Source organism: Mizuhopecten yessoensis, unplaced genomic scaffold (assembly GCF_002113885.1).
Source record: "Mizuhopecten yessoensis strain PY_sf001 unplaced genomic scaffold, ASM211388v2 scaffold9049, whole genome shotgun sequence".
In the NCBI taxonomy this organism is placed as follows: domain Eukaryota; kingdom Metazoa; phylum Mollusca; class Bivalvia; order Pectinida; family Pectinidae; genus Mizuhopecten; species Mizuhopecten yessoensis.
The window spans coordinates 330,638-353,753 of record NW_018407853.1 but is presented as its reverse complement, the minus strand read 5'-3'; the positions used below and the strand labels follow the sequence as shown (position 1 = coordinate 353,753).

At 35.3% G+C, this 23,116-nt stretch overlaps 1 protein-coding gene across 2 annotated transcripts in view; it reads right to left on the bottom strand.

Annotated features, from left to right (window-relative positions):
* LOC110457228 (AF4/FMR2 family member 3-like) overlaps positions 1-23,116 on the bottom strand; it is a 121,055-nt gene that overhangs the window by 16,170 nt on the left and 81,769 nt on the right. For both annotated transcript variants that reach the window (XM_021508402.1, XM_021508403.1), the window contains exons 10-12: positions 8,339-8,519; positions 3,874-5,447; positions 2,856-3,045 (exon numbers count right to left, since the gene is read on the bottom strand). In XM_021508402.1, coding sequence (XP_021364077.1) covers positions 2,856-3,045; positions 3,874-5,447; positions 8,339-8,519 — 1,945 coding nt within the window. The remainder of the gene's footprint in view (positions 1-2,855; positions 3,046-3,873; positions 5,448-8,338; positions 8,520-23,116) is intronic.

Below are 23,116 nucleotides of genomic sequence, written 5' to 3'. Positions count from 1 at the left end.
TACAAACTATCTCCAAGCTGTTATACAGGGTTACTACAACCTATCACACAGCTGTTATACAGGGTTACTACAAACTATCACAAAGCTGTTATACAGGGTTACTACAAACTTTCACCAAGCTGTTATACAGGGTTACTAAAAACTATCACCCAGCTGTTATACAGGGTAACTACAAACTATCACCCAGCTGTTATACAAGGTTACTACAAACTATCACCCAGCTGTTATACAGGGGTACTACAAACTATCACCCAGCTGTTATACACGGTTACTACATACTATCACCAAGCTGTTATACAGGGTTACTAAAAACTATCACCCAGCTGTTATACAGGGTAACTACAAACTATCACCCAGCTGTTATACACGGTTACTACAAACTATCTCCAAGCTGTTATACAGGGTTACTACAAACTATCACAAAGCTGTTATACAGGGTTACTACAAACTATCACAAAGCTGTTATACAGGGTTACTACAAACTATCCCCAAGCTGTTATACAGGGTTACTACAACCTATCACCAAGCTGTTATACAGGGTTACTAGAAACTATCACCCAGCTGGTATACAGCTGGGTTACTACAAACTATCACCCAGCTGCTATACAGGGTTACTACAAACTATCACCAAGCTGTCATACAGGGTTACTACAAACTATCACTCAGCTGTTATACAGGGTTACTACAAACTATCCCCAAGCTGTTATACAGGGTTACTACAAACTATCCCCCAGCTGTTATACACGGTTACTACAAACTATCACCAAGCTGTCATACAGGGTTACTACAAACTATCACTCAGCTGTTATACAGGGTTACTACAAACAATCACCCAGCTGTTATACAGCTGGGTTACTACAAACTATCATCTGTGATACAATACAATTCTATAGCCTGGCACCTATCATTGAAAACAAATATACATTTTGGTGTTGCATGATACAGAATGAATTATCCAAGGGCCACTCAACACTGCTTGAAACAGGAGAGAGGGAAATAGCCCACTTTGTCCATAGATTCTATCCCCTATAACTAGATTAAAGGATTGGTATTAGATGTCTGATTATTGCTTTTATAATCAACTAGACAAGTACTTGGACTAGTTTCCTTTAAGGCAGCACGCTGATCTCAGTCTTTGAAGGATATAATGTTACCTCTCTGTTTGTTGTTTGTTTTATGTGCCAGACTATGGTGTGGTGTTTCCTTTACAGAATAATCTGGGTCACTAGAAACCTTTCAGACAGTTCTCCGTACACAAGTATCAAATTTCTCAACCAAATTACACCAATGGTTAAATGCAGTAACGCTAATTAAAATACACTTATTTCTTTGATGGATACACATTTACTACAATGATATTTATTTGTTCCTAAATACCTAATTAAATCAGAATTTGTTTGTTATAAAATCATTATGAGGCACATAATCTATAAATGAAGAATTAGGATGTCATTAAATAAAATATTTCTTTCCATAAACAATCACTCTAAGTTAAGATGTTTGAGCACATCAAAATTTCCTATATATAGTGCAGTCAAGTCAAAAGTCATCATACATCTTTGTTCTTACTTTTGTAAAAACTGATTAACACAGCTTTTCCATATTTAGCATTCCTGAAAAACGGAAGTATATATATAGTAGTACTTGAATGTCTATTTGTGAGCTATATTCAACCGTCAGGGCTCGGCTGTTATTTAAGCATGGTTAGCTAATAAATTGTACCCAAAATTTTAAAAAGGCAATTTTTGATTACTTCCTTGAAATTTACAATATTTTTGAATTCATTGTATTCAGACAGCACACTAATCCATCTAAAAAATATTTTATTTTAACTTAAATGTCCTTAATTAAAAAAAAAAAAATGAATACCCTAGATTCAAAATCTAGCATCCAGATGTTGTTAAGCTAATACATTTTGAACAAATGATTCCGGAGTCACTCTCAACAACGTAAATCTATAACTGGCAAGCTGGGATGATTATAATCAACTAGAGATTGACTATGTACACAACGGAGATAAGTACGTGGAGAGCACACGACTTGCAATGTCAGACATCTTAAAGTTCTGTAGTACAGATATGTCAACATCATATTTACATACTTATCCAGGCCTTGTCTGACCAACAACAGAAAAGATAGCCTGTCCTATGTAACAGCTACACACCAACCACACAGGCTAATAATCTAATCTAGCTGTCGCCCTGACCTTGATTGAACAGGGTGAAACAGACACTTAACAGTCCGTCCCTGTGCTGATTATATACACTGTATTTACATTTTATTTTTGGTTCCTTATGATGGAAAGCAAAAGATAATCAAGAGTATTCTGTTTAGATCACTGGAGTGATTGAATGGAAACTTTTTGTAAGAGTTATAACAATGCTGTATACCTTGGACCAACTGCTGAGTGTAAAGGACCTGTCAGATAGAACTACTGTAGGCTTTTACAATGAATGCTGCTGTTGACTTGTTGAATGTTCATTTTTGTATTTGATGAATGAAAATCAAGCAGATGTTGGTACCTTGTTGATATGTTGGTACCTTGTTGATATGACGTGTGTGTAGTTTGTCCTATGTATGGAAAGTGAAGCAAATGCAATATGAAAACTTTTCAATTTTCATAAAAGTTACAAGAAAAATCCCTGTCATTTCACACTTCCTTTACCTGTCAGCGTATCAAGGTTAATCTTAACATCTGTATATAATTGGGATGTTCCCTACAATGTTTGTTTGTCATTTCAGTTTTATTTAAATGTTAACATTACTACTTTCTCCTGTCAGGCAAAAATATAAATCCTAATACAAACTGTCCTAAAAGGCAAACTTTCACCTACTATCTACCATATGTTTCTCACCTTGTCATCGAAGTCAGACTTGCTGGCCTCCTCCATAGGCTGAGACTTGTGATGTATTGGGTTGGCATGTTTGTTGGCATTATGATGACTAGATTCACTGACGTTAGATTGGCTTTCACCACCACTATTTGATCTTGACCTAGCTGGATGTTTCCTGTCCCATTCATGATCATCGGTGTGACTTCGCTTTCTAGAACAAAATTTAGCAATGAAATTATCTATCTCCAAACCTTATCCATATTTCACTCCAGACACTCGACAAAAATTGGATTTTGTTTTGTCAAATTCAATTTTTGTATCAGGAAGGACAGATAAGAATTAACATGGCAACAAGATTTAAGCTTGATCAAAAGTAACAAGGTTACAGCAAAGAGGTACATGATACACCCAGCACAAGTTGAGTTAAATAAAGGGGCATAACTCCATAATTACTGTCAGATAATGGGGGTTAACAAACTCATACAAACTTTCATCGTAATTATACGTTGAGAATTACTCAAGATATCAAGCGAACACAGGTTCAGCAATTTAATCAAAGGGACATAACTCATTAAATTACAATGGTATAATTGCGGTTAAAAAGGTTGTCAAGAGTTTTCAGGGTAATTAACCTTACTATGAAGTTTGAAGTTAATCCATTGAAAACTGCTACAGATATCAAGCAGACACTGCGCACTGTGTGATAACCTTATACGACCTGCCTTTTGATGGGTGAATACAATTCTTAGAGGTAATATGAAGAGTTCTGAAATTTGTAGAAGAATTTCCATATTGTCTACCGGGTAATTCAATACAATTACTATGATCAATCTTGACAACATACATCAGATATATATTATAAAGTTTAGATTAACATACCTTAGGTTAGTATCACCATCATGTACAAGGGAATTTATCCACACATCCCCTTTACACAATTATACTTACCAAACACCTAAATGCACTGTTATCCATTTGAAATCTAATCCCTAGCTTTCCCAGAATCAAACACAACATTCCCAAAGGGAGAAGCACTTACTCCTTTTGACTGGAGTCCTGATTTGTCTTTTTGTGGTGACTAGACCTATGGCTGCTGCCTTTTTGACGTTTGCTGCTTCCTGCTACCACATCTCCGTGGTCTGCCTCTGACTTGCGTTTTTTGTGAAGTTTACGGTGACTGTTTGCAACACTGTTAGAGGACTGATGTGAAGAGAATGAGGAGTCCAATTTACTTTCTGGCGTACCGAGATTCAACTCATCGTCAATCAGTTCCTTGGCAATTTCACTTTCTGAATCCAAACGTGGTTTTCTTGATTCACTACTACTGACAGGTATATCAGAACTCGAAGTCTTCCTCTTACCAATAATGTCTGACTTTTTTTTTGCCTCTATAAAGTGACTAACTAAAGCCCAATCTAACCTTACAATGATACTTGGCCGGCCATCCTTGTAGGAAAGGGCATCCAGTATCTTAGATTTGTCCTTGTCCTTCTCTGGAGAAGGAATTATCTTGGGTTTTTCTGGCACAGTTGGTAAAGGAGAAAGCAGTGTGTCACTTCTCCCAAACTCCTCCAAAATTTCATTCATACTATTCTTGTCAAAACTTGTATTGCTATTATTCATTTTTTCGTAGGGTTTCATTGGTGCTACCACAGCGATAGGTGGGGCTGGTGCCTCGCTCACCTTATGTTCCTTCACATCTTTTTCCTGATTATGTTTCATAGCACGACTTTTCTTTGAGGACTTCTCCTTAGAGGAAGAACGAATGTATTTTGGCGGTTTAGTTTGACTACTACTTCCACTAGACTTGGTTTCTGACTTGCTATCCTTTTTGCTGCTTTTAGAACTTGAAGATTTCTTATCCTTGGATTTGGAATCATTTCGATTGTATTTCTCCTGGTGAAAGTCAAGTTGTGTTGACACTAGAGAGACCTCCTTTGAATTAAACTTGGTGTTAGGGTCAACACTTTTTTCTGGCGTAACACTGAGGACGTCTATCTCCATATTTTCATCGTCCTCGTCCATGACCATTCGTATTGCTGGGAGAGTTGGAGGCACCACTACCTCCTCCTCCTCGTCCTCACTGTCCGTGTCAATGAATGCCTTAGACTTGTGCACCTTGGAATTTTTCTTTCTCTGATCAGTGTGAGGCATTGGCACTTTTTTCTTGGACTTTTCCTTCTTAGAGGAATCACTAGGGGGACGTCCTTTGTTACTGGTCTGTTTAGAAGTACTTTTTCCACTGGCATGTTTCGATCCTAGACCTACAGTGGAAGCACCGGGTGATTTACCAGAATTTCGTATATTTGCCTGGTTATTACTGGGAACATTTTTATTTTTAAACTTTGTCACAATTTTGGTTATACTATCGTCTGTGTCATTATCAGAGTCATTATCAGAGTCATCATCATCATCATCGTCATTATCGTCATCCGCATCACCATCTTCCTTCAGGTCCGGTTTGATGAATTCGTTGAGGATGTTGTCGATGACCTCATTGTTAGGATCCTCTTTGTAGGGACTGGACCTGACCAGAGAATTGGAGGTCAGGGTTGGCACCGAGGAAGTAGCTGTAGGGGGCATGAATGTCCCCAGTGCCCAGCTCGTCTTCTTCTGAAACACAAACAAACAAGATTCAGACAACAACAAATACAGCAACACCTCATATCACTTATCGCACCTCCGACAGAATTGTGGCATCTGATTGGTTAAAATCGGGTCACATGGTAACCTCCTAAGGACTATAGGGGGTCAGTAAAATTTCTTAGGGGGCAATATGGCAGCCCTTGTCTGTCGCTTCGAAATTTAAACAAATCAGGTCTAAAATACGCCTTCCCAAATATAGCCGAATGAACACCTTCCTGTGTATTTTTTCGTACAGAAACGTCCTGAAAAGGTTAAAAACGTTTCAAAACTTTTATAAGAGTTGCCTCCCATACGCCAGTTGAAAATAGTTGACCTCACGCTTGACATGACGTCACATACTATTTGAAAGCGTCTCGGCGACTCAGCTTGTTGACAAATATGGTAGTTTTGGGCAGACGACCAGAGCAGAAATTGACGAAAAAAAAAAGAAGAAGATTCATGCAGAGAAGACGTTGAAATGTAACAAGGTCACAGTCATGAACTTTGGGATTATGTCGAAGGACTTTATTGGTTGAGTATGCATACCAAATATGAAGCTTTCTTTAACAGTTCAAAAGTTAGAGACAGTTTTTAGATTAATTGCAGACACTTGAGAAGGACAAAATATGTCCCAGGTGTATCAAAAGGAGGTATAAAAAGGCCCTGGGTGATAAATACGTCATATAGTTTGTTACTGATCTTCTATGGAACCCTAGAGAATCTAGGAGACCTATCACCTTTTATATCTAAGCAAACAAAATAGAACTTTGTTGTCTCCAACCAAATATGGTACCGTATGTGAACTTCAAAAGCTTAAAGCTGGAAAAGACCTAGAGAACAACCATATGAAATGCAAAATGAAATACCCAGCATTGTTTTAAAATTTAATTTTGACAGTTATTATATAAGGTATACTTTTCCTACAATCGGAAATCTGTACCACATGATGGTTTCTGAAGAACCAATTTATCTTGGATTTGGTAAATAATTTCACGTGAAAATCACTAGTTATTCTGACATTGTCAATACCTAAATTAAATGTATCAAAATGAGCAGTAGTCATGTATTGATCTCCTTACATAACAGTGTGTACAGATCATTCTTTTCTCATATAAAAACCTTTTGGCTTTATATTGAAATATGAACTGGCTGATCTAAAACAGTTCTATAATCCCCAAAGGAATAGTTGTTATGTGAAATTGATTTTACTTGACTGCAATATTTTGACTTTTATTCTAGTTTCACAGATACCATTATAAACTGAAGCAGGTCATGGATCAATGTATCCGACACCTATCCGTGGGGACCCCTCCATAGCAATCAATACTACCACCTCTCCCCTATCACGGAATTCATCTTGGAAAAGCAACAAGGCAAAAAAGGCCATTCTAACAGTAAATAATAAAATAGTGGTATATCTGATGCATGACAGATACAAGTTGAAGATTGATAACAAAGTATAAAGGTTGTGGCCAACTCCGTGACACAATTAACCTTGCCGTCACACTCGGCTAAACTCACTTTTCTTTTGTCTTTAATTTTTATCAGATAGGAAAAGGGAATGTTAGTGTTGGTATCACAAATATTTAGGAAATAATCTCCCAAGAGAGCAAACACTACGTGAAATAAACGTGTATTTTAATGTAAATCATATAGATATCTCCGTCAAATATCAAAACAAAATAAATAATTTATAGAATGATTTTATCTTGCTTGTGGTAACTAAAGCTGTGAAGTAGGATATAATCAGCCTCTTTGATCACAGAGCACCTGTTGATGTTACATGGTAATAAAACAATATTAATACATCATAACAGTACTTATCCTTGGAACTTGGCCACTAGAAATAGGTTTCAGTTCAGTTGTTACAGTAAGTGGGTTTGATTGGGTAAAGCTGACACATGTTTAAGATGGTTATCAGTTTACAAATCTCAAGTATACATTTACATAAAAATAAATAAAATACTTCAACATTCATTACAATTCCTAAACAGCTAATATAATTTTATAATACAACAACTCACAATTACAATTTTTTATGATTATTTACACTGAATTCTATTAAAAATGCTTATGTAATCAGGAAATTTACACACCAAATAATATACATAAAAACAAACTTCTAAAACAGAAATGCTATCTTTAATGCAAGTGTGTAGTGTTTGCAGGGGAGTCACACTGTTAGCCCAGACCACCCTCTCTGGAGATGCAGCCTGGCCTTCATGGAACTCATGGGCACTTGGGGACCACCCATACACTGGCACACCCCACAGATTTGGGAGGCACAATCACTAAATACAAAATGTAACTAATACACTGTCTTCCACCTCTTAGGGAACTTATCCTTATATCCTAAACATCGTTAAAATTTATGATTTAATGTGTTTTAAGTATTTCTATCATTATGATTAGGTCTGTGGGTGAGATTGTATCACATTTATCATCAGAACTTGAAGATAAAAAAAATGCACTTAATATTTCATTATCATGGTGGATGTAATCAATGATCTCAAAGTAGAGGTTCAATCTACATTGTTGAGCTTAGTACCTTAAATATTTGTCAAACATATGCATCAAAATTTTATTATAATTAAATCAACACTGTTTCCTGCACTTAATGTCTGTTGGAAACCTAGCAATTTCTCCAATGCCATGTGGGATTCTAAAAGGGCGAAGAATTACTGTAGTGTGGTGTATGGGTATGATATCTAATGTTTCAAGGCACCTCAGGACAACAACAGGCCCAGAGGGCCTGTACTGCTAAGCTAGATATTAAGCAATCATGTTGATATATTTGAAATAAACAAACTATTTGAAAATCAAGTATGGTAGCTAATCTGATATTTGAAATACTGTAACAGTACTTGAAATATTCTCACCTGTTCCTGTGGTGGGGGAGGAGACTTGATTGGTGGGGTTTTGGGTCTTTCCGTCTTTTCAATTTCATCTTGGTTGTCGGCCTCGGAGCCGGGACTATCACTATCTGAGCCACTGGTATCTGATTCCTCCTCCGACTCATCACTGCTGGACCCACTACTGGATGTGAACATCGGATCAGATCTGGAAGACACAAATGAAACACATGTCTTTACCAATACTTGGCAATACAACTATATAACCCTACCAAATTCAGATGGCACTCATATCAGCTAAGAAAGCCATGGCCCAATTCTTAAGGACATCATTGTTATGAGATCATTATGGTAATGTTGAATATAAATATCAATGCCAAAAATAGCTGAATGTTGTTCAAAACATGACTGCTATCAAAGAATAAACTTTGATTGTGTACCTTTCAAGTTGTGACTAATTCCAAAAAACAGCTACCCGTAAAAAGATGTTTATGTGTTACAGTATGGTAATATATACCCTTAAATTTAATCCGGATCGAAATCACTTTTTATACTTTACTAATTTAGTAGGTTTAGAAATCTAAATTTTAACAATGTGAAATTAAATATATAAAAAAAAAAAAAAGGGGGGGGATGCTAATCAATAGTTATGAAGATTTGTTCAGTCATCCCCATGTTGTGGAGGTGACCATCTGGGCTGAGAAGCCAGGGTACAGGAAGTGTAGTAAACCCCACATGTTTGTGTATGTACACAGCCAATACAGGTGACAGGTGTAGCTACTATGTTCATGCCATCAGTACAACTTTTTTTGTATCTTTCGCTCCAATCAAAATAACTCATCATCAGACATGCTTGCTGTGCTAATTATGTACCAACAGAAACAGAAAAACATGTTCGTGTTGTGCAACATTATAGCTAAGTCAGCATACTTAACCATCAAAGTGTTATATCACATTACAGCTAAGTCAGCATACAGTAGCATCAAAGTGTTATATAACATTACAGCTAAGTCAGCATACGGTAGCATCAAAGTGTTATATAACATAACAGCTAAGTCAGCATCGGTAGCATCAAAGTGTTATATAACATTACAGCTAAGTCAGCATACTGAACCATCAAAGTGTTATATAACATTTCAGCTAAGTCAGCATACGATAGCATCAAAGTGTTATATAACATAACAGCTAAGTCAGCATACGGTAGCATCAAAGTGTTATATCACATTACAGCTAAGTCAGCATACTGAACCCTCAAAGTGTTATATAACATTACAGCTAAGTCAGCATACTGAACCCTCAAAGTGTTATATAACATTACAGCTAAGTCAGCATACTGAACCATCAAAGTGTTATATAACATTTCAGCTTAGTCAGCATACTGTAGCATCAAAGTGTTATATAACATAACAGCTAAGTCAGCATATGGTAGCATCAAAGTGTTATATAACAACAGCTAAGTCAGCATACTGTAGCATCAAAGTGTTATATAACATTACAGCTAAGTCAGCATACGGTAGCATCAAAGTATTATATAACATTATAGCTAAGTCAGCATACTGAACCATCAAAGTGTTATATAACATAACAGCTAAGACAGCATTCTGTAGCATCAAAGTGTTATATAAAATAACAGCTAAGTCAGCATACTGTAGCATCAAAGTGCTATATAACATTACAGCTAAGTCAGCATACTGTAGCATCAAAGTATTATATAACATAACAGCTAAGTCAGCATTCTGTAGCATCAAAGTGTCATATAACATTATAGCTAAGTCAGCATACTGAACCATCAAAGTGTTATATAACATAGCAGCTAAGTCAGCATACTGTAGCATCAAAGTATTATATAACATAACAGCTAAGTCAGCATTCTGTAGCATCAGAGTGTTATATAACATAACAGCTAAGTCAGCATTCTGTAGCCTCAAAGTGTTATATAACATAACAGCTAAGTCGGCATACTGTAGCATCAAAGTGTTATATAACATTACGGAGAAGTCAGCATACGGTAGCATCAAAGTATTATATAACATTATAGCTAAGTCAGCATACTGTAGCATCAAAGTGCTATATAACATTACAGCTAAGTCAGCATACTGTGGCATCAAAGTGTTATATAACATAACAGCTAAGTCAGCATTCTGTAGCATCAACGTGTTATATAACATTATAGCTAAGTCAGCATACTGAACCACCAAAGTATTATATAACATTACAGCTAAGTCAGCATACTGAACCATCAAAGTGTTATATAACATAACAGCTAAGACAGCATTCTGTAGCATCAAAGTGTTATATAAAATAACAGCTAAGTCAGCATACTGTAGCATCAAAGTATTATATAACATAACAGCTAAGTCAGCAGACTGAACCATCAAAGTGTTATATAACATAACAGCTAAGTCAGCATTCTGTAGCATCAAAGTGTCATATAACATTATAGCTAAGTCAGCATACTGAACCATCAAAGTATTATATAGCATTACAGCTAAGTCAGCATACTGTAGCATCAAAGTATTATATAACATAACAGCTAAGTCAGCATTCTGTAGCATCAGAGTGTTATATAACATAACAGCTAAGTCAGCATATGTTAGCATCAAAGTGTTATATAACAACAGCTAAGTCAGCATACTGTAGCATCAAAGTATTATATAACATAACAGCTAAGTCAGCATTCTGTAGCATCAAAGTGTTATATAACATTATAGCTAAGTCAGCATACTGAACCATCAAAGTGTTGTCAAACTGTGCCAATTTAACAGCAGGTCAGACTTTTATGTAAACATAGAAAATATGGATTATCCTTATAATGACTAGAAAATGTCTGTAAGACATAAATGCCATTGTAGTACAACCATTCACCATAGAGCCCATTGTAGTACAAACATTCATAAGACGAAGTAAAACCATAGGACACAGTATCCAGAGACAACCATTTCTTTTGAAAAATATCCTAAAATTTAAAGATTTTCATAGACAACATTCATTTGTAAAGGCTATATATATAGATCTTCCTGGTTTTACTTGGAAAGTGTCCAATAAAAATATACTAAAATGCCTCATAAATCTTCGACAGACATGATTCTTTACTTAAGTTTATACACCAATTACCTGGGGTAGCCTCAGTCATACAGATACACCACTGCCTCATACAGATATGGCTGTTATACATAAATATTTCCTACACACTTTAACTTGCACATTTAAAGACATAACAAACGAACAAATTCACACACATCCTATACAACCATAGCCAATATTCTACTTGTAATTTTCATGGTTTAAACATTATAAAACACTTGAACTGCATGTACAAATCAATCAAAATTAACCTCAGCCAATCTGCCTATTTAATTACCACATGACTTTCCACCACAGCCTTGAAACCAGTCTTTTATATACTAATAACCATCTTTTTTTACTTTTGACAATAGCTGTTCTCCTCGTCCTAGAAACAAGGGTCATTTTTCAACTGCCATAATATACGCTTTTGTTAAAAGTTGATGAAATAATGATATTTGTTGTTTCACTCTTTAACTGTAGGAGGTGTGGAAAAGTAAATAAAGGGCCATAACTCTTAATATAAACCAAAACAATGTGGTCAACAATATTCTTAATTTCATAAGACAGGTAATAAATATAAGGTGTTTGCAAAGTTTCGTTGAAATCGTTGCCATACTGTAGAAGTAAACAAGCAGTAATCTCTTATATCAATCAAAACAGAATGTCTGTTACACATGCAAAGGTCAGTGAGTATATAGGAGGGGTGTGAAAATTCACTTCTTTAGCAGCTAGAACAAAAATGTGCATAACGAAAGACAGATTCAGTTTACCGATCCCTCAATCCTTATTCCATTAGAAGTATCAGTAATCAGTCATTTATTTTTTAATAAGAATGGCAAATAAATTCCTGTAAAATAATCTTCCGTCTTACACCTTGGTTTAGTTGTCCAATCAAAAATTAGAACAATGCATGTATAAAGTAGCTATTAGCGCAAAGTTAAAAGCATGGATTTTACCTGTGGCAGAAACCAGTTGAATGTATCAATTTTTGAGTTACTTCACAATGAGATTTTTAAACAGTTATATAAACAACTCAAATGGTTGGACATTTGAAATACATATATGATTCTTCCCTTGAGCTTTATGGCCATTGGAAGGCTATCCAACCGTTCTTGACTGTTTATCCATTACGTAAAACCCCACAATAATGCCAACCAAACAAATATTCAAGATCATAGGAAACAAGTGACATTTTGGTTCAGAAACAACACACACACACATCAGATCTGACAGATCAATGACAAAATAAACGGATTTCTCTCAGAAGACCCATGACTTGGTTGTCTAATATGTTTTGGTCTGTTAGAAAGTAAAGATAAACGGATGATTTATCAGGCTTTTAATACACAGTAGCACTAGAAGCATCCTGATTGCACGGAACGACCCCCTGCTGCGAACAGCTAACAACAAGTCATGTCTATCAAACAAGATACTTGTACAACATAGCCTACAAGGTTTAACGAACACCAACAACATCATTTCCTCTTTTATAAATCAATAACAAAAAATCATAGAACTTCATTTTTTACACATTTATTTTGTTTTAAGGATAATATTAATATTACTCAAAAAATGAAACTATGGAAAGACCCTGTTACCACTAGACTCATTTTCTCTTAACCACATTAGATATAACTATAACATCAATCAGAAGTATTGGTACTCGGATACTTTTGTATTCCGTGTGTAATGAGAAAGGAAAAGGTTTAATGTTGAATATAAACTCATCAAGTGTTTATTGAACAAATCAATTTTCAAATATGTTGGTTGTATTACATTTGAACAAGTATAGATCATTTATAGTACAGGCTTGTAGACAAACGATATACACTACTCAATATCAACTGTCCACATCAGTCTGAGTTAAGTACCAACATTGATTACAAATCTTCAGACACAATCAATACAACTCATAATAAATCTAATCAACCGATCAGGCCATGTTACCCACACTGCTGGTGAACAATTGTGGCCTCTGTCCCTGAAATTGATGACATGTCCGGGTAAAAACCTCGCTGTTTGTTGACTCAATCTGACACGTAACCTTCATGTTCCAGTAGGAGACATGTTTACTTCTAATTCCTGCAATGCCACCTACCAGCATAACACAACTGAAGCCATTATACGTTTATTTGTTGAGGAACTAGTATCTGTCTAGGCTTAGCTTGTAGATGGAGAATTATTTCCACCATATTGATTATATCTGAGAAAGCAGGAACTCATGGTTGTAATAAACCACATCAGTTAGAGAAGATTATTTTTCTTTCTTCAAATCAAATACGAACAAAATTTCAATTAAAAGTTGCCTTATTTGGGTATGGTAACTATTTTTCTTTCTTATTTTGGAACAAAATTATTTATTATTTTATTTTCTGTTAATTTTATAAAATGAAGTTGTTCTTAAGATCCTTAAAAGAGTAACTTGTAATTTAACACTTAGTAATATATGACTAACGTGGGCAGTATAATGGCATCTCAACCGGATCAACATTAAGAACACTGATCTTCTTCAGTCATTGCAAACTTATGATTGTCATCAATTAAAACATTCAATATAAATCTAAGTTGAAACAAAAGCTCCAATGTGGGTATGGAAACATGAAATAATTCAAACTAATACTGCAGTAATACTGGTGATGGAGAGACAGTAATACTGGTGATGGAGAGACAGATTAACTCCCTGGAAAAGATTAAAGAATATTTCTATTGCTATTATTTCAACATTTCATTATAGATTTTTTTACCAGGGTGTTCTTATACATTACTAATTTATTCATGCTTTCATGTCCACATTGAACGTTGTACTTTATCAAAAGATCATACCCAACAAGACAGTGTCCGTCTCTCCAACCTTTTGTGCCAAAGTTCTTGCATACTACAGTTTCATTTTGAATGTTTACTTTCACCTTACCCAACTGAATTAAATTGCAACTGATTAGTTTAATTTCCATAAAACATTTACCAGTCGACTTTCAATATTTATTTATAGATCATCGTATGTATTGTCTTCTGGTGGTTTAAAACAAAACATTGATGATCTGGTGAAAGATAACACATTCTAAAAGTGTTGTTGAAAGGAAATCGAGATTGTTAAATCTCATCTCTCACTTGTCAATACAACCAAAATGAGAAAAAAATGCATAATAATCATGACACTTTTAATTAGAACTAAAGAAATGAACAGGGATGTTGATCTTGATGTGTCAATTATCTCCCCTACTGAAATGTCATGTTCTAAACTAGTTTCTCTCCTCACGAAATGTGAACAAGTGCGGGGCAAACAGAGATTGGCATCTCAGTACATGAAGTAGTACACATTGCAAATGACAGATTGGCATGCTGAACATTTCATAATCAGGTTGTTGGATTTTTACACCAGGAGACCTGGATGGTGACATTTGGTACATAAAGCCATACAGAGGTGATGAGGCCCGTACTAATGCTCTACAGAGACAACATGATCTTTTATGGATGAACCAGGTTGCAAGCTACATCTTTTTAAATTGCATCTTTTTGTTCCCTGAGCAAATTGAAAATGTTCTTGCTGACAATGTACAGAATCTCAGATATTTTGAAATGGTTTGGAGACATTGAAATTACAGAATTATAATCTCCTGTATGTAGATAATGAACTATTCCAACATTTGAATTGGAAAAGCTCAAATGTGTTTTCAGGGGTAAATGAGGTAAAGGCAATCTACTGTGCTCTGTTGGAAACAGGGTATTGTATCCGGCTTGGAGAGATAATATGTGTATCCTCTTATACAATCTCTCCATCAGTATCTTGGATTTGTTTACTACCATATTTATGACATTCAATGGACATGAAAGTCTACTCATATCTTTTTAAATCATGAAAGAAAACAAACAAATGCCATCTAATTTAACCTGACATCAACAACATTTGATGATAACCTTTTCACTAACCCCTCACAGAATTGAACAATCAAAATGATCATACATCATATTCCGCGAAATGTCAGCGAGGTATTTTGAACCATTTACCATTTGACACCCCACCCCCATGATCCATGCAACATTTTTTTATCTTTCTCCCCACACATATCATAGACCACAGAATATGTAGTGCAATGTGAGACACTTGTGTCACCCAACCGTGTGACATCTGTGACCCCCTGACACTACCCTTTTAGTCTCTATCTGAGGAAACCCTATATACATGTATCAACTACACATGTGCTATTGATTACAGCGTATATGCTGAATGTGCCGTTTCCCTGTTTAGACATAAGTTTCTTTTAATCAAAAGAGGTGTTTATCAAAACTGGAATGTTAATTCAATATGGTCTTTTAAACAAATCCAGTAGCATGATGCAAGTTCATTAATCAAGTAGGATTGGTATGAATACACAAACTACAACCCTCCAACTTCTATCAACATTACACAAACAGGTGGAGATGGGGTGAAGAAATTTACTCTATAACCTGAAAAGTTCAAGAATACTACTTTTTTTCAAGAGAAAATAAATCTGACACAGAAATGTGAACGTCCTGAACAACTTATACACAACATTTAAGGAGCCGTTTTCTTCAAAGAACACTGCCAAGCACCTGCAAACAGACACAGTGAGCACTGTTTCTTATACAGCAAGCCTAGATATTATACCTCGAGGAGAACTTGAAGTACTGTACCAATATACATGCATATGCAACTTAAGTTCCTCAATCAAGCAAATAAAGTACTAGTGCTAATAAACAAAATGTTTTCACTCGATTTATATTATCAAATAGTACTCTGAAGTATACAATGATTAACTTAATGTCTTGCATTTAAACTCTTAGTGTCACCATCATGTTTCCCTTTTTTTTTCTTTTTCTTTTTTTACATATTGGACACTTGCCTTTAAAAAACGAAATTACAAAGATTGTAAACAATATCTGCTTTATCAGCAGCACTTTCATTTTGTAGCAGACTTTTACCAATAAGACATTTATTTAATGAAACACAGCCAAGTGAGCCGCAGACACTTAAAATCCAATACATAATGCTTTTGAAGTATGGACGAGTGACTTTTTTGTACATACAGATTTATTAAAGCCTCCATGTAACGCAATATTGGTGTAGTTTTATTCTCAATGCTAGGACCAGTGGCACTTTAATTTCCCCACCGGCTTATATGCCCTCCACTGGCTGTAGAAGTCGAGTCCTTTATACCCATACACACAATTAATGGGCATGCCCATTAAGTTTTACACTGATGACGGTAGGTCACGAACAGAAACTGTATTACCTCCCATAATCCAGGTAGGACTCCAACCCTAAGGTCCCCATGACTCTTTGTGGGCAATACAGGTAACAGAGAAATATTTGCTTTTAAGGAATAAAGCATTTTAAAGTTAAGCGACTTGTAAACAAATATTGGTGTGCTTTATATCAACAAAGAGGGAAACGACTCAATCAGTAACAGCTCTCTACATCTCATGCAGTCTTTGAAGTCAGTCAGAAGAGGGATTTTGTACAGTTGTCAAAGACTTATTTTTTAATTTTTTATCAGAAGCTTATATGTTGCCAGTTAAAATGTTTCAGTGGTAACTTAAATGAGAAAAATATTATACATTAAATATGAAGTCTGTTGTGAGAAAATATATGGTGTACTTTTCTCTCCTCGATAGTATATGTCCTGTGATGAGATGACCCCCCCCCCCCCCCCCTTTCCTTCCCAATATCAATACTATAATTGCACTGTTGCACTACAAGTGGAGTGTTACTGCCTCTAGTGAGTGGATTCTACAGTGTTGGGTTGAAGAGGGTACCCACTGCCTTTTCATACACTGCATCATTCCTGGCAATAAACACTGCCACTGATCAGAGGCCAGATATCTCATAACAAAATGGTCGTTAAAATCCAGCCGGCCCACACATAAAACTTGCACCGGGTGTTGGTGAACACAAGTACTGTCAGCATAACACCGACACACAACACACTTCTGATGAGTTCCGTTCCACTGAAATGATATACCCAAGGCAATGATTGCTTTTGTCGTGTACAGGCTGTACCAGTCATTCTGTATCATTACAGTCCAGGTACATCACCTTTACATTTACTCATTACTGTATGAAACTGGGGAGAAATAATGCAGTGAATCAAGTCTGATCAACACAGAAAGTTAAACATGAATATTTAATATGTACTGAGAGACAACCTGATACTGATATGTAGTGGAGACAGCATTATGTGCTGGAGACAAACTGATATGGACTGGCGACAGACTTGCCACAGTTATCCAATGCCTGGTAATAAATTCAACCAATCTATTTCAGTTCATTAGAAATGCCAATAATTTGAATAAATGATATTTCATTGTCCTTATATAACATTATTCATACATCACTGACTTCAGTCTCTATGTCCAGTGTTGCACGTCCAAGGTCCAGTGATGCTTTATACCATATAAGCTTTAACTCATTTACACATACCTATCTATCCAAATTTGGACCCAACCCTTCAAAAGCACAACATTGAATTGATTCTCTTTGCCCAGGAATGCTTCATGCCCAGCTCAGTCAAAATAATTTTACCCATACTTGAAAAGTAGTCTTTAAAGACATACCTTTTTACCCTATTTGGTTCTCATCCTTCTGCCCCAGCTGGGAGGCCACATACTTTACTTAACTCATTCACTCCGGAAGACACATCTGAACTCTTCCAATTCATAGGTTGGAATAATTCATTGTTAAATTTCAGGGGTGAATGAGTTAAACAACATCTGCCCCAGGGAGGCAACATACTTCACTTAACCAACATTAAGTTCCCTTGGCCTAGGGATACTGGGTAGGGATATTTAAGTTAAATTCCTGCAGCATTCTTGGCTGGAAGCCTTTTAAACAAGTCAATAACTGCATTTGTTCTAAGGTTAGAAAAGTTCAGTCTATATCGGTCAAAGTGTTCAGTTTATATTAAAATCTCCATGTTTATATACATTATGTTATCAAAATCACCATAACAAATCACATACAAAATTTAATTGAAAAGTTTTGACATATAGGCATGCATAGTGCCTGCTTTCTCACCACCTGTTAATGGACTTCAGATTCAATAGCTTTTTGCAGGACTTTCATATCCTGTATTTTATAAGCCATAAATTCTATTATTGCGTGAAATTCCATTAGATGTCTTACACAATTTAAAAAAAAAAAGAATATAAAATCAGCAATAACACAAACGCCCCTGAGAGTTATGAATTTTATTAAATGTGAAGAAATTGTTTTTTTCGTTGACAAAGTGTTCCCATTGATCTTGTTGCAACGGAATATATATTGACGTTAAAATCAAACCTCCATTTGTTAACTTTACTCCTGTTCTTGAATGTAATTGATATTAAATGTAGACCATAAAACAAATAACGGATGATGAACTGATATTAAAACTGACATTATGTTAACACAAGTGACTCAATCCACAAATTTCCCCACAATGATGTACATGTATCTATCAAATATAGAAGGCCAAAATAGATACGACAATTTAAACACAAAAATAACATTTAGGCAAATTTGATAAGTATTATACATTTGACCTGTTCCTACACAACTTAAGTGAAGATAATCCTACCACAAAGTAATAGGAAGGAATCCAGCTCCCACCCTGACAGTCCACTAGGGAATTACACTTAAACATGTATGTCAGTGCTTTTTTTCTTTCCCATGAACAAATACTTTTGATTTTTGCTTAAGACATGGATATACATTGCATATGGTTGGGGATGAGGATTGGTTGGANGGGGGATGTTCTGTGTGGGTGGGGATCTCAACCATATACTATTATGTACATGCATTACATTTTCATTATATATTGTCGTTTGGTTTGTATTGTTGTTGACTGCAGTGTCTACAGAATTGGGTGTCAGGGTGCAACCCATTAGTAAACAGGATGTAAGTCTAACGACTGTTATTCAAAGACAGATAAGCTAATTAACACACAGCTACAGGATACAATATTGATTTTGGAGTTTTGGATGCCATAAAACTTGGTTATCTTGAAGGAGGCGACACCCTGAAATAAATGACTTGAAGATAAACAGTGTAATGGGGGGGGGAATGGATCATGAGAAGTTTTTTTAACTTTATAACAATGATATGGCATTGGCTTGTGTTTTTCAGCGCGGAATTGACAAGTCTTTTGCCTCATTTATAAATGATGATGGTTTTAAAATGTTTTCAGAGATGTGGTACTGTACATATTGACTATTGAGGTGATCATAGTGAATCAATATACAAATGGTTTGACTTTTAGATTTGACTATTTTTTTTGTAAATATGCTTTATGAAATGTCAAGGTGCAAATACTCAACACAGCTTTTTTTTGTTTTTTTGAAAAATTAAAAGAGAGAATCACGTTTTCCTCTGTATATCAAATGTTCATTAAATCAATTTAATTTGTTTACATGCAGGCTGTAAAACATTAATCAACACATATTTGTCTGTGACCACATCACTCAGGAACTTATTCAACAAATATTGAAGGTTAAATTTTTCATTTTCGGTTGGAAAAAATAGCCATTAAAAATGCCACGGTAGAGAGGAAGGTGGAAGTTGCACCACACTAGAACCTATGGTAACTTAACGATAGTATCAATTCAGTGTGAGGAGGAAGTGTGCAGATCACAACACCATCAAAACATTATTAGTGCAGTCTAAATTTTCATAACAGTATTAAGTGCTGGCTATCGATATAAATCATTTAATACTTTTCAGAACGTGTTACGCTTGAAAGGCACAGATTGAGCAAACATCAAACATGTACAATAGTGTTGTTGCTAGCAAATGGAGTCTCTAATCACTAGCTGCTTAATCATTTCCATTGCCTCTTCAAAAGACAGATAAAACCTTTATTAGCTGTCAAATCATCACCCGACAGAAACAGCTACTAGGGAGGAAATTGTACACTTATTGTTGTTCATCGCTTTAAACTCCACAATGTTTCCCCCATTACAAATCAGAAGAATAAAAAGAGTGCCCTGAAGAAAAAACATCCATTTAGCATGGTTATAAAACTAAGGAACATAATCACTGACAACACATTGATCATGATTTACGTTCAAAAGAAATACCCACTTGGTTAATGATTTTTTTTTTCATTTTAACACATTTATTTGATGTTCAGATTTCATCAGAGATATTGTGTCTGATTTAAAAACTACATATTCTGTAGACAGCAAGTAGTGTAACCTGTACATGTATAAACCTACTGAACACTTAATAACACTGTGTAAAGTACACCTGCGCTGAAAACCTGAACATCTTTAATGCTCACAATAAGATCACCAACAATGTAAATTTGACCCAACTAGATAAGAGGATATAAATATTCAAATGAACAAAAATATTCTAAATATGGTTATCAATTAATTTCAAAAATCCTTCAGCCAACTCTTTTAAACCGTCTACATGAAATTCAATATTAGGCAGGTCAAGAAACCAGAATGGAGATGCATAATGCAGTAGTTAGGCAGACAGTAGCCTTAAGAATATGTCAGTTGGGCAAACTGTAGCCTTAATAGTACAGCAGTTAGGCAGACTGTGAAACCCAAGGAAATACAATGGCTAGGCAGACTAGTCCGAAGAATATACAGAAGTAAATAAGGTGGAATGAAATAGTAGCCCAAGACACAAGAAGACAGATTAAATAATGAATCAGTTACACAGAAGATAACCTAAGTCAAACACAAGGCTAACGACTACCAATCAACAGTTAGACCAATTAACATAATGACAACAGTTGATCATGATGTACAATAGCATTACCAGGACAGGTAATAAGGATATCCTAGAAGCTGAATGTTTATTTCCGTATAATGCAAACAAAGTATATACTAGACGCAGAAAGTGTACTCCTAGAAGCTAAAATAAATATGTATTTCCATATGATGTAAACAGACAAAACATCACTTTCCTTAAAGACATAAACAAAAACATTAATCTAAACTTAGCAAACTAGCCATCATTAATGACCTTCAAACAACAACTCACCTTGATAAAAATGGGTTAAAATCAGAAAAGAAAGGAACTTTTTCTAGCTTATAATTGCCATGACATTTAAGTGATGGATAAAACATAAAATGAGAAAGAGAACAAATGTTACAAAGATTTTTATCCTGCTCCTCACAATTCTACAGAATTGCTGATGGTCATCATATTACCAATTGTTCTATTTTTATCGATTGTTTTTACCCTTTAGGTAATTGATTTCCAAATGAAGGAAAAATGGCCATTTTCTGTGTATAACAATCACCAATTCTCGAGTGAAGCCCGATACAAATTTCAATAGCTCACAACAAATGACAGATTGTGTCTAATTATGGATTATGGCTGACATCCGAAGTCCTCAATACAAACCGAGGGTTGAGAATCCCACCGTTTCCATTAGGATCAATCATTATCTGGCACTTAATTACTCTATCTTCTCCGACTACCTGTCAGAGGACAGCTACACTCCCGGGTGTACACAATGTTAACACTCAAGAAACAAGGCTTTGCACTTGATGCTTACTGCTGTTGTGGAAGGAACAGTCAATACAACATTTTAACATCAATTTGGTTCGTTTATTATCAATAGATGTACAGTATCATCACTCAGCCATTTATTAAGTACATTGTAAGGGTCAAAAGGTTGCTCTCAGCAAAACATTTTAAGAGTAAACAATGGATGAAAAAACACCAAAATTATTATTTACATAAGTTTTACTTCTCCAGATAATTTAACAGTGGTAGATCTAGAGGGGTTTCCTGGGATTCAAACCCTTCTAAAAATATATAGGTGAATATTTCCCTTCAATCAGATAAGAGGATGGGTCAACACCAGCCATGCACACAGTAACTTTCTTGATGACTATAATTAAAATCTTCACGAAAACTAATATAAATAAAATGCAACAAATTTCCGGATATTGCTTCAATCATGGGATAATTTTACGTTTGTTATTTTTAAAGAACTAATTGTGTTAGGTATCAAATTTCATCTTGGTTGAGAACCTCAATGCAAACAGTATGCACACTAAATACTGCACATTACACTAATTCGCTTCTTCCTGCCAAGTAACAGGCAACAATTGAGCAGAACATTGAACACAGTCTTGGGATATCGGCCTGGCTGATAGAACAGAAGGCGAATTCATCGCACTCTAAGAGGTGATGAACGTCAGAAAACAATTGATAGATGGGAAAGCATACAACAATTATTGAGTTAGTGGCTCCTAATAACCTCAGCTCCCTCCTACTTGACTCGTCAGACACTACAACACAACCAATCAACCCACTCTAAAGTACAAACTTGCAATCAAACAAATTTATTTTCGGTCATATAAGCTTAAGGTGGCTCCACACTTTCGCAATTAACCAGCAAAATTCGTTGAAACTTTCATATAATGGTTATGCAACTATGCAGAGTTAATTTTATGAAAATCTAAACATTCCGATAGTTTGGGGAATTTTTTGGAAAAAATACCAAAAGATTGAATTTTCGCCACTTTTAATATTTTCCGTTTTTTTTTGTGTGTGGCATTGTTCGGAACAATAAAAACAATAAAAAAATGAAAAGAAGCATTTATAATTAATCCTACAAATATTTTATTTATCGCAAAATATGTAACACATGTTACACAAAGTGTTTTTTATTGAATTTGAACGGATAAAAGTGATTATCTACAAGCTAAAAGCAAACAGGACACACAGATCTATACATATAGAGTGGGAAATTGAACAAAATATACACAATGGCT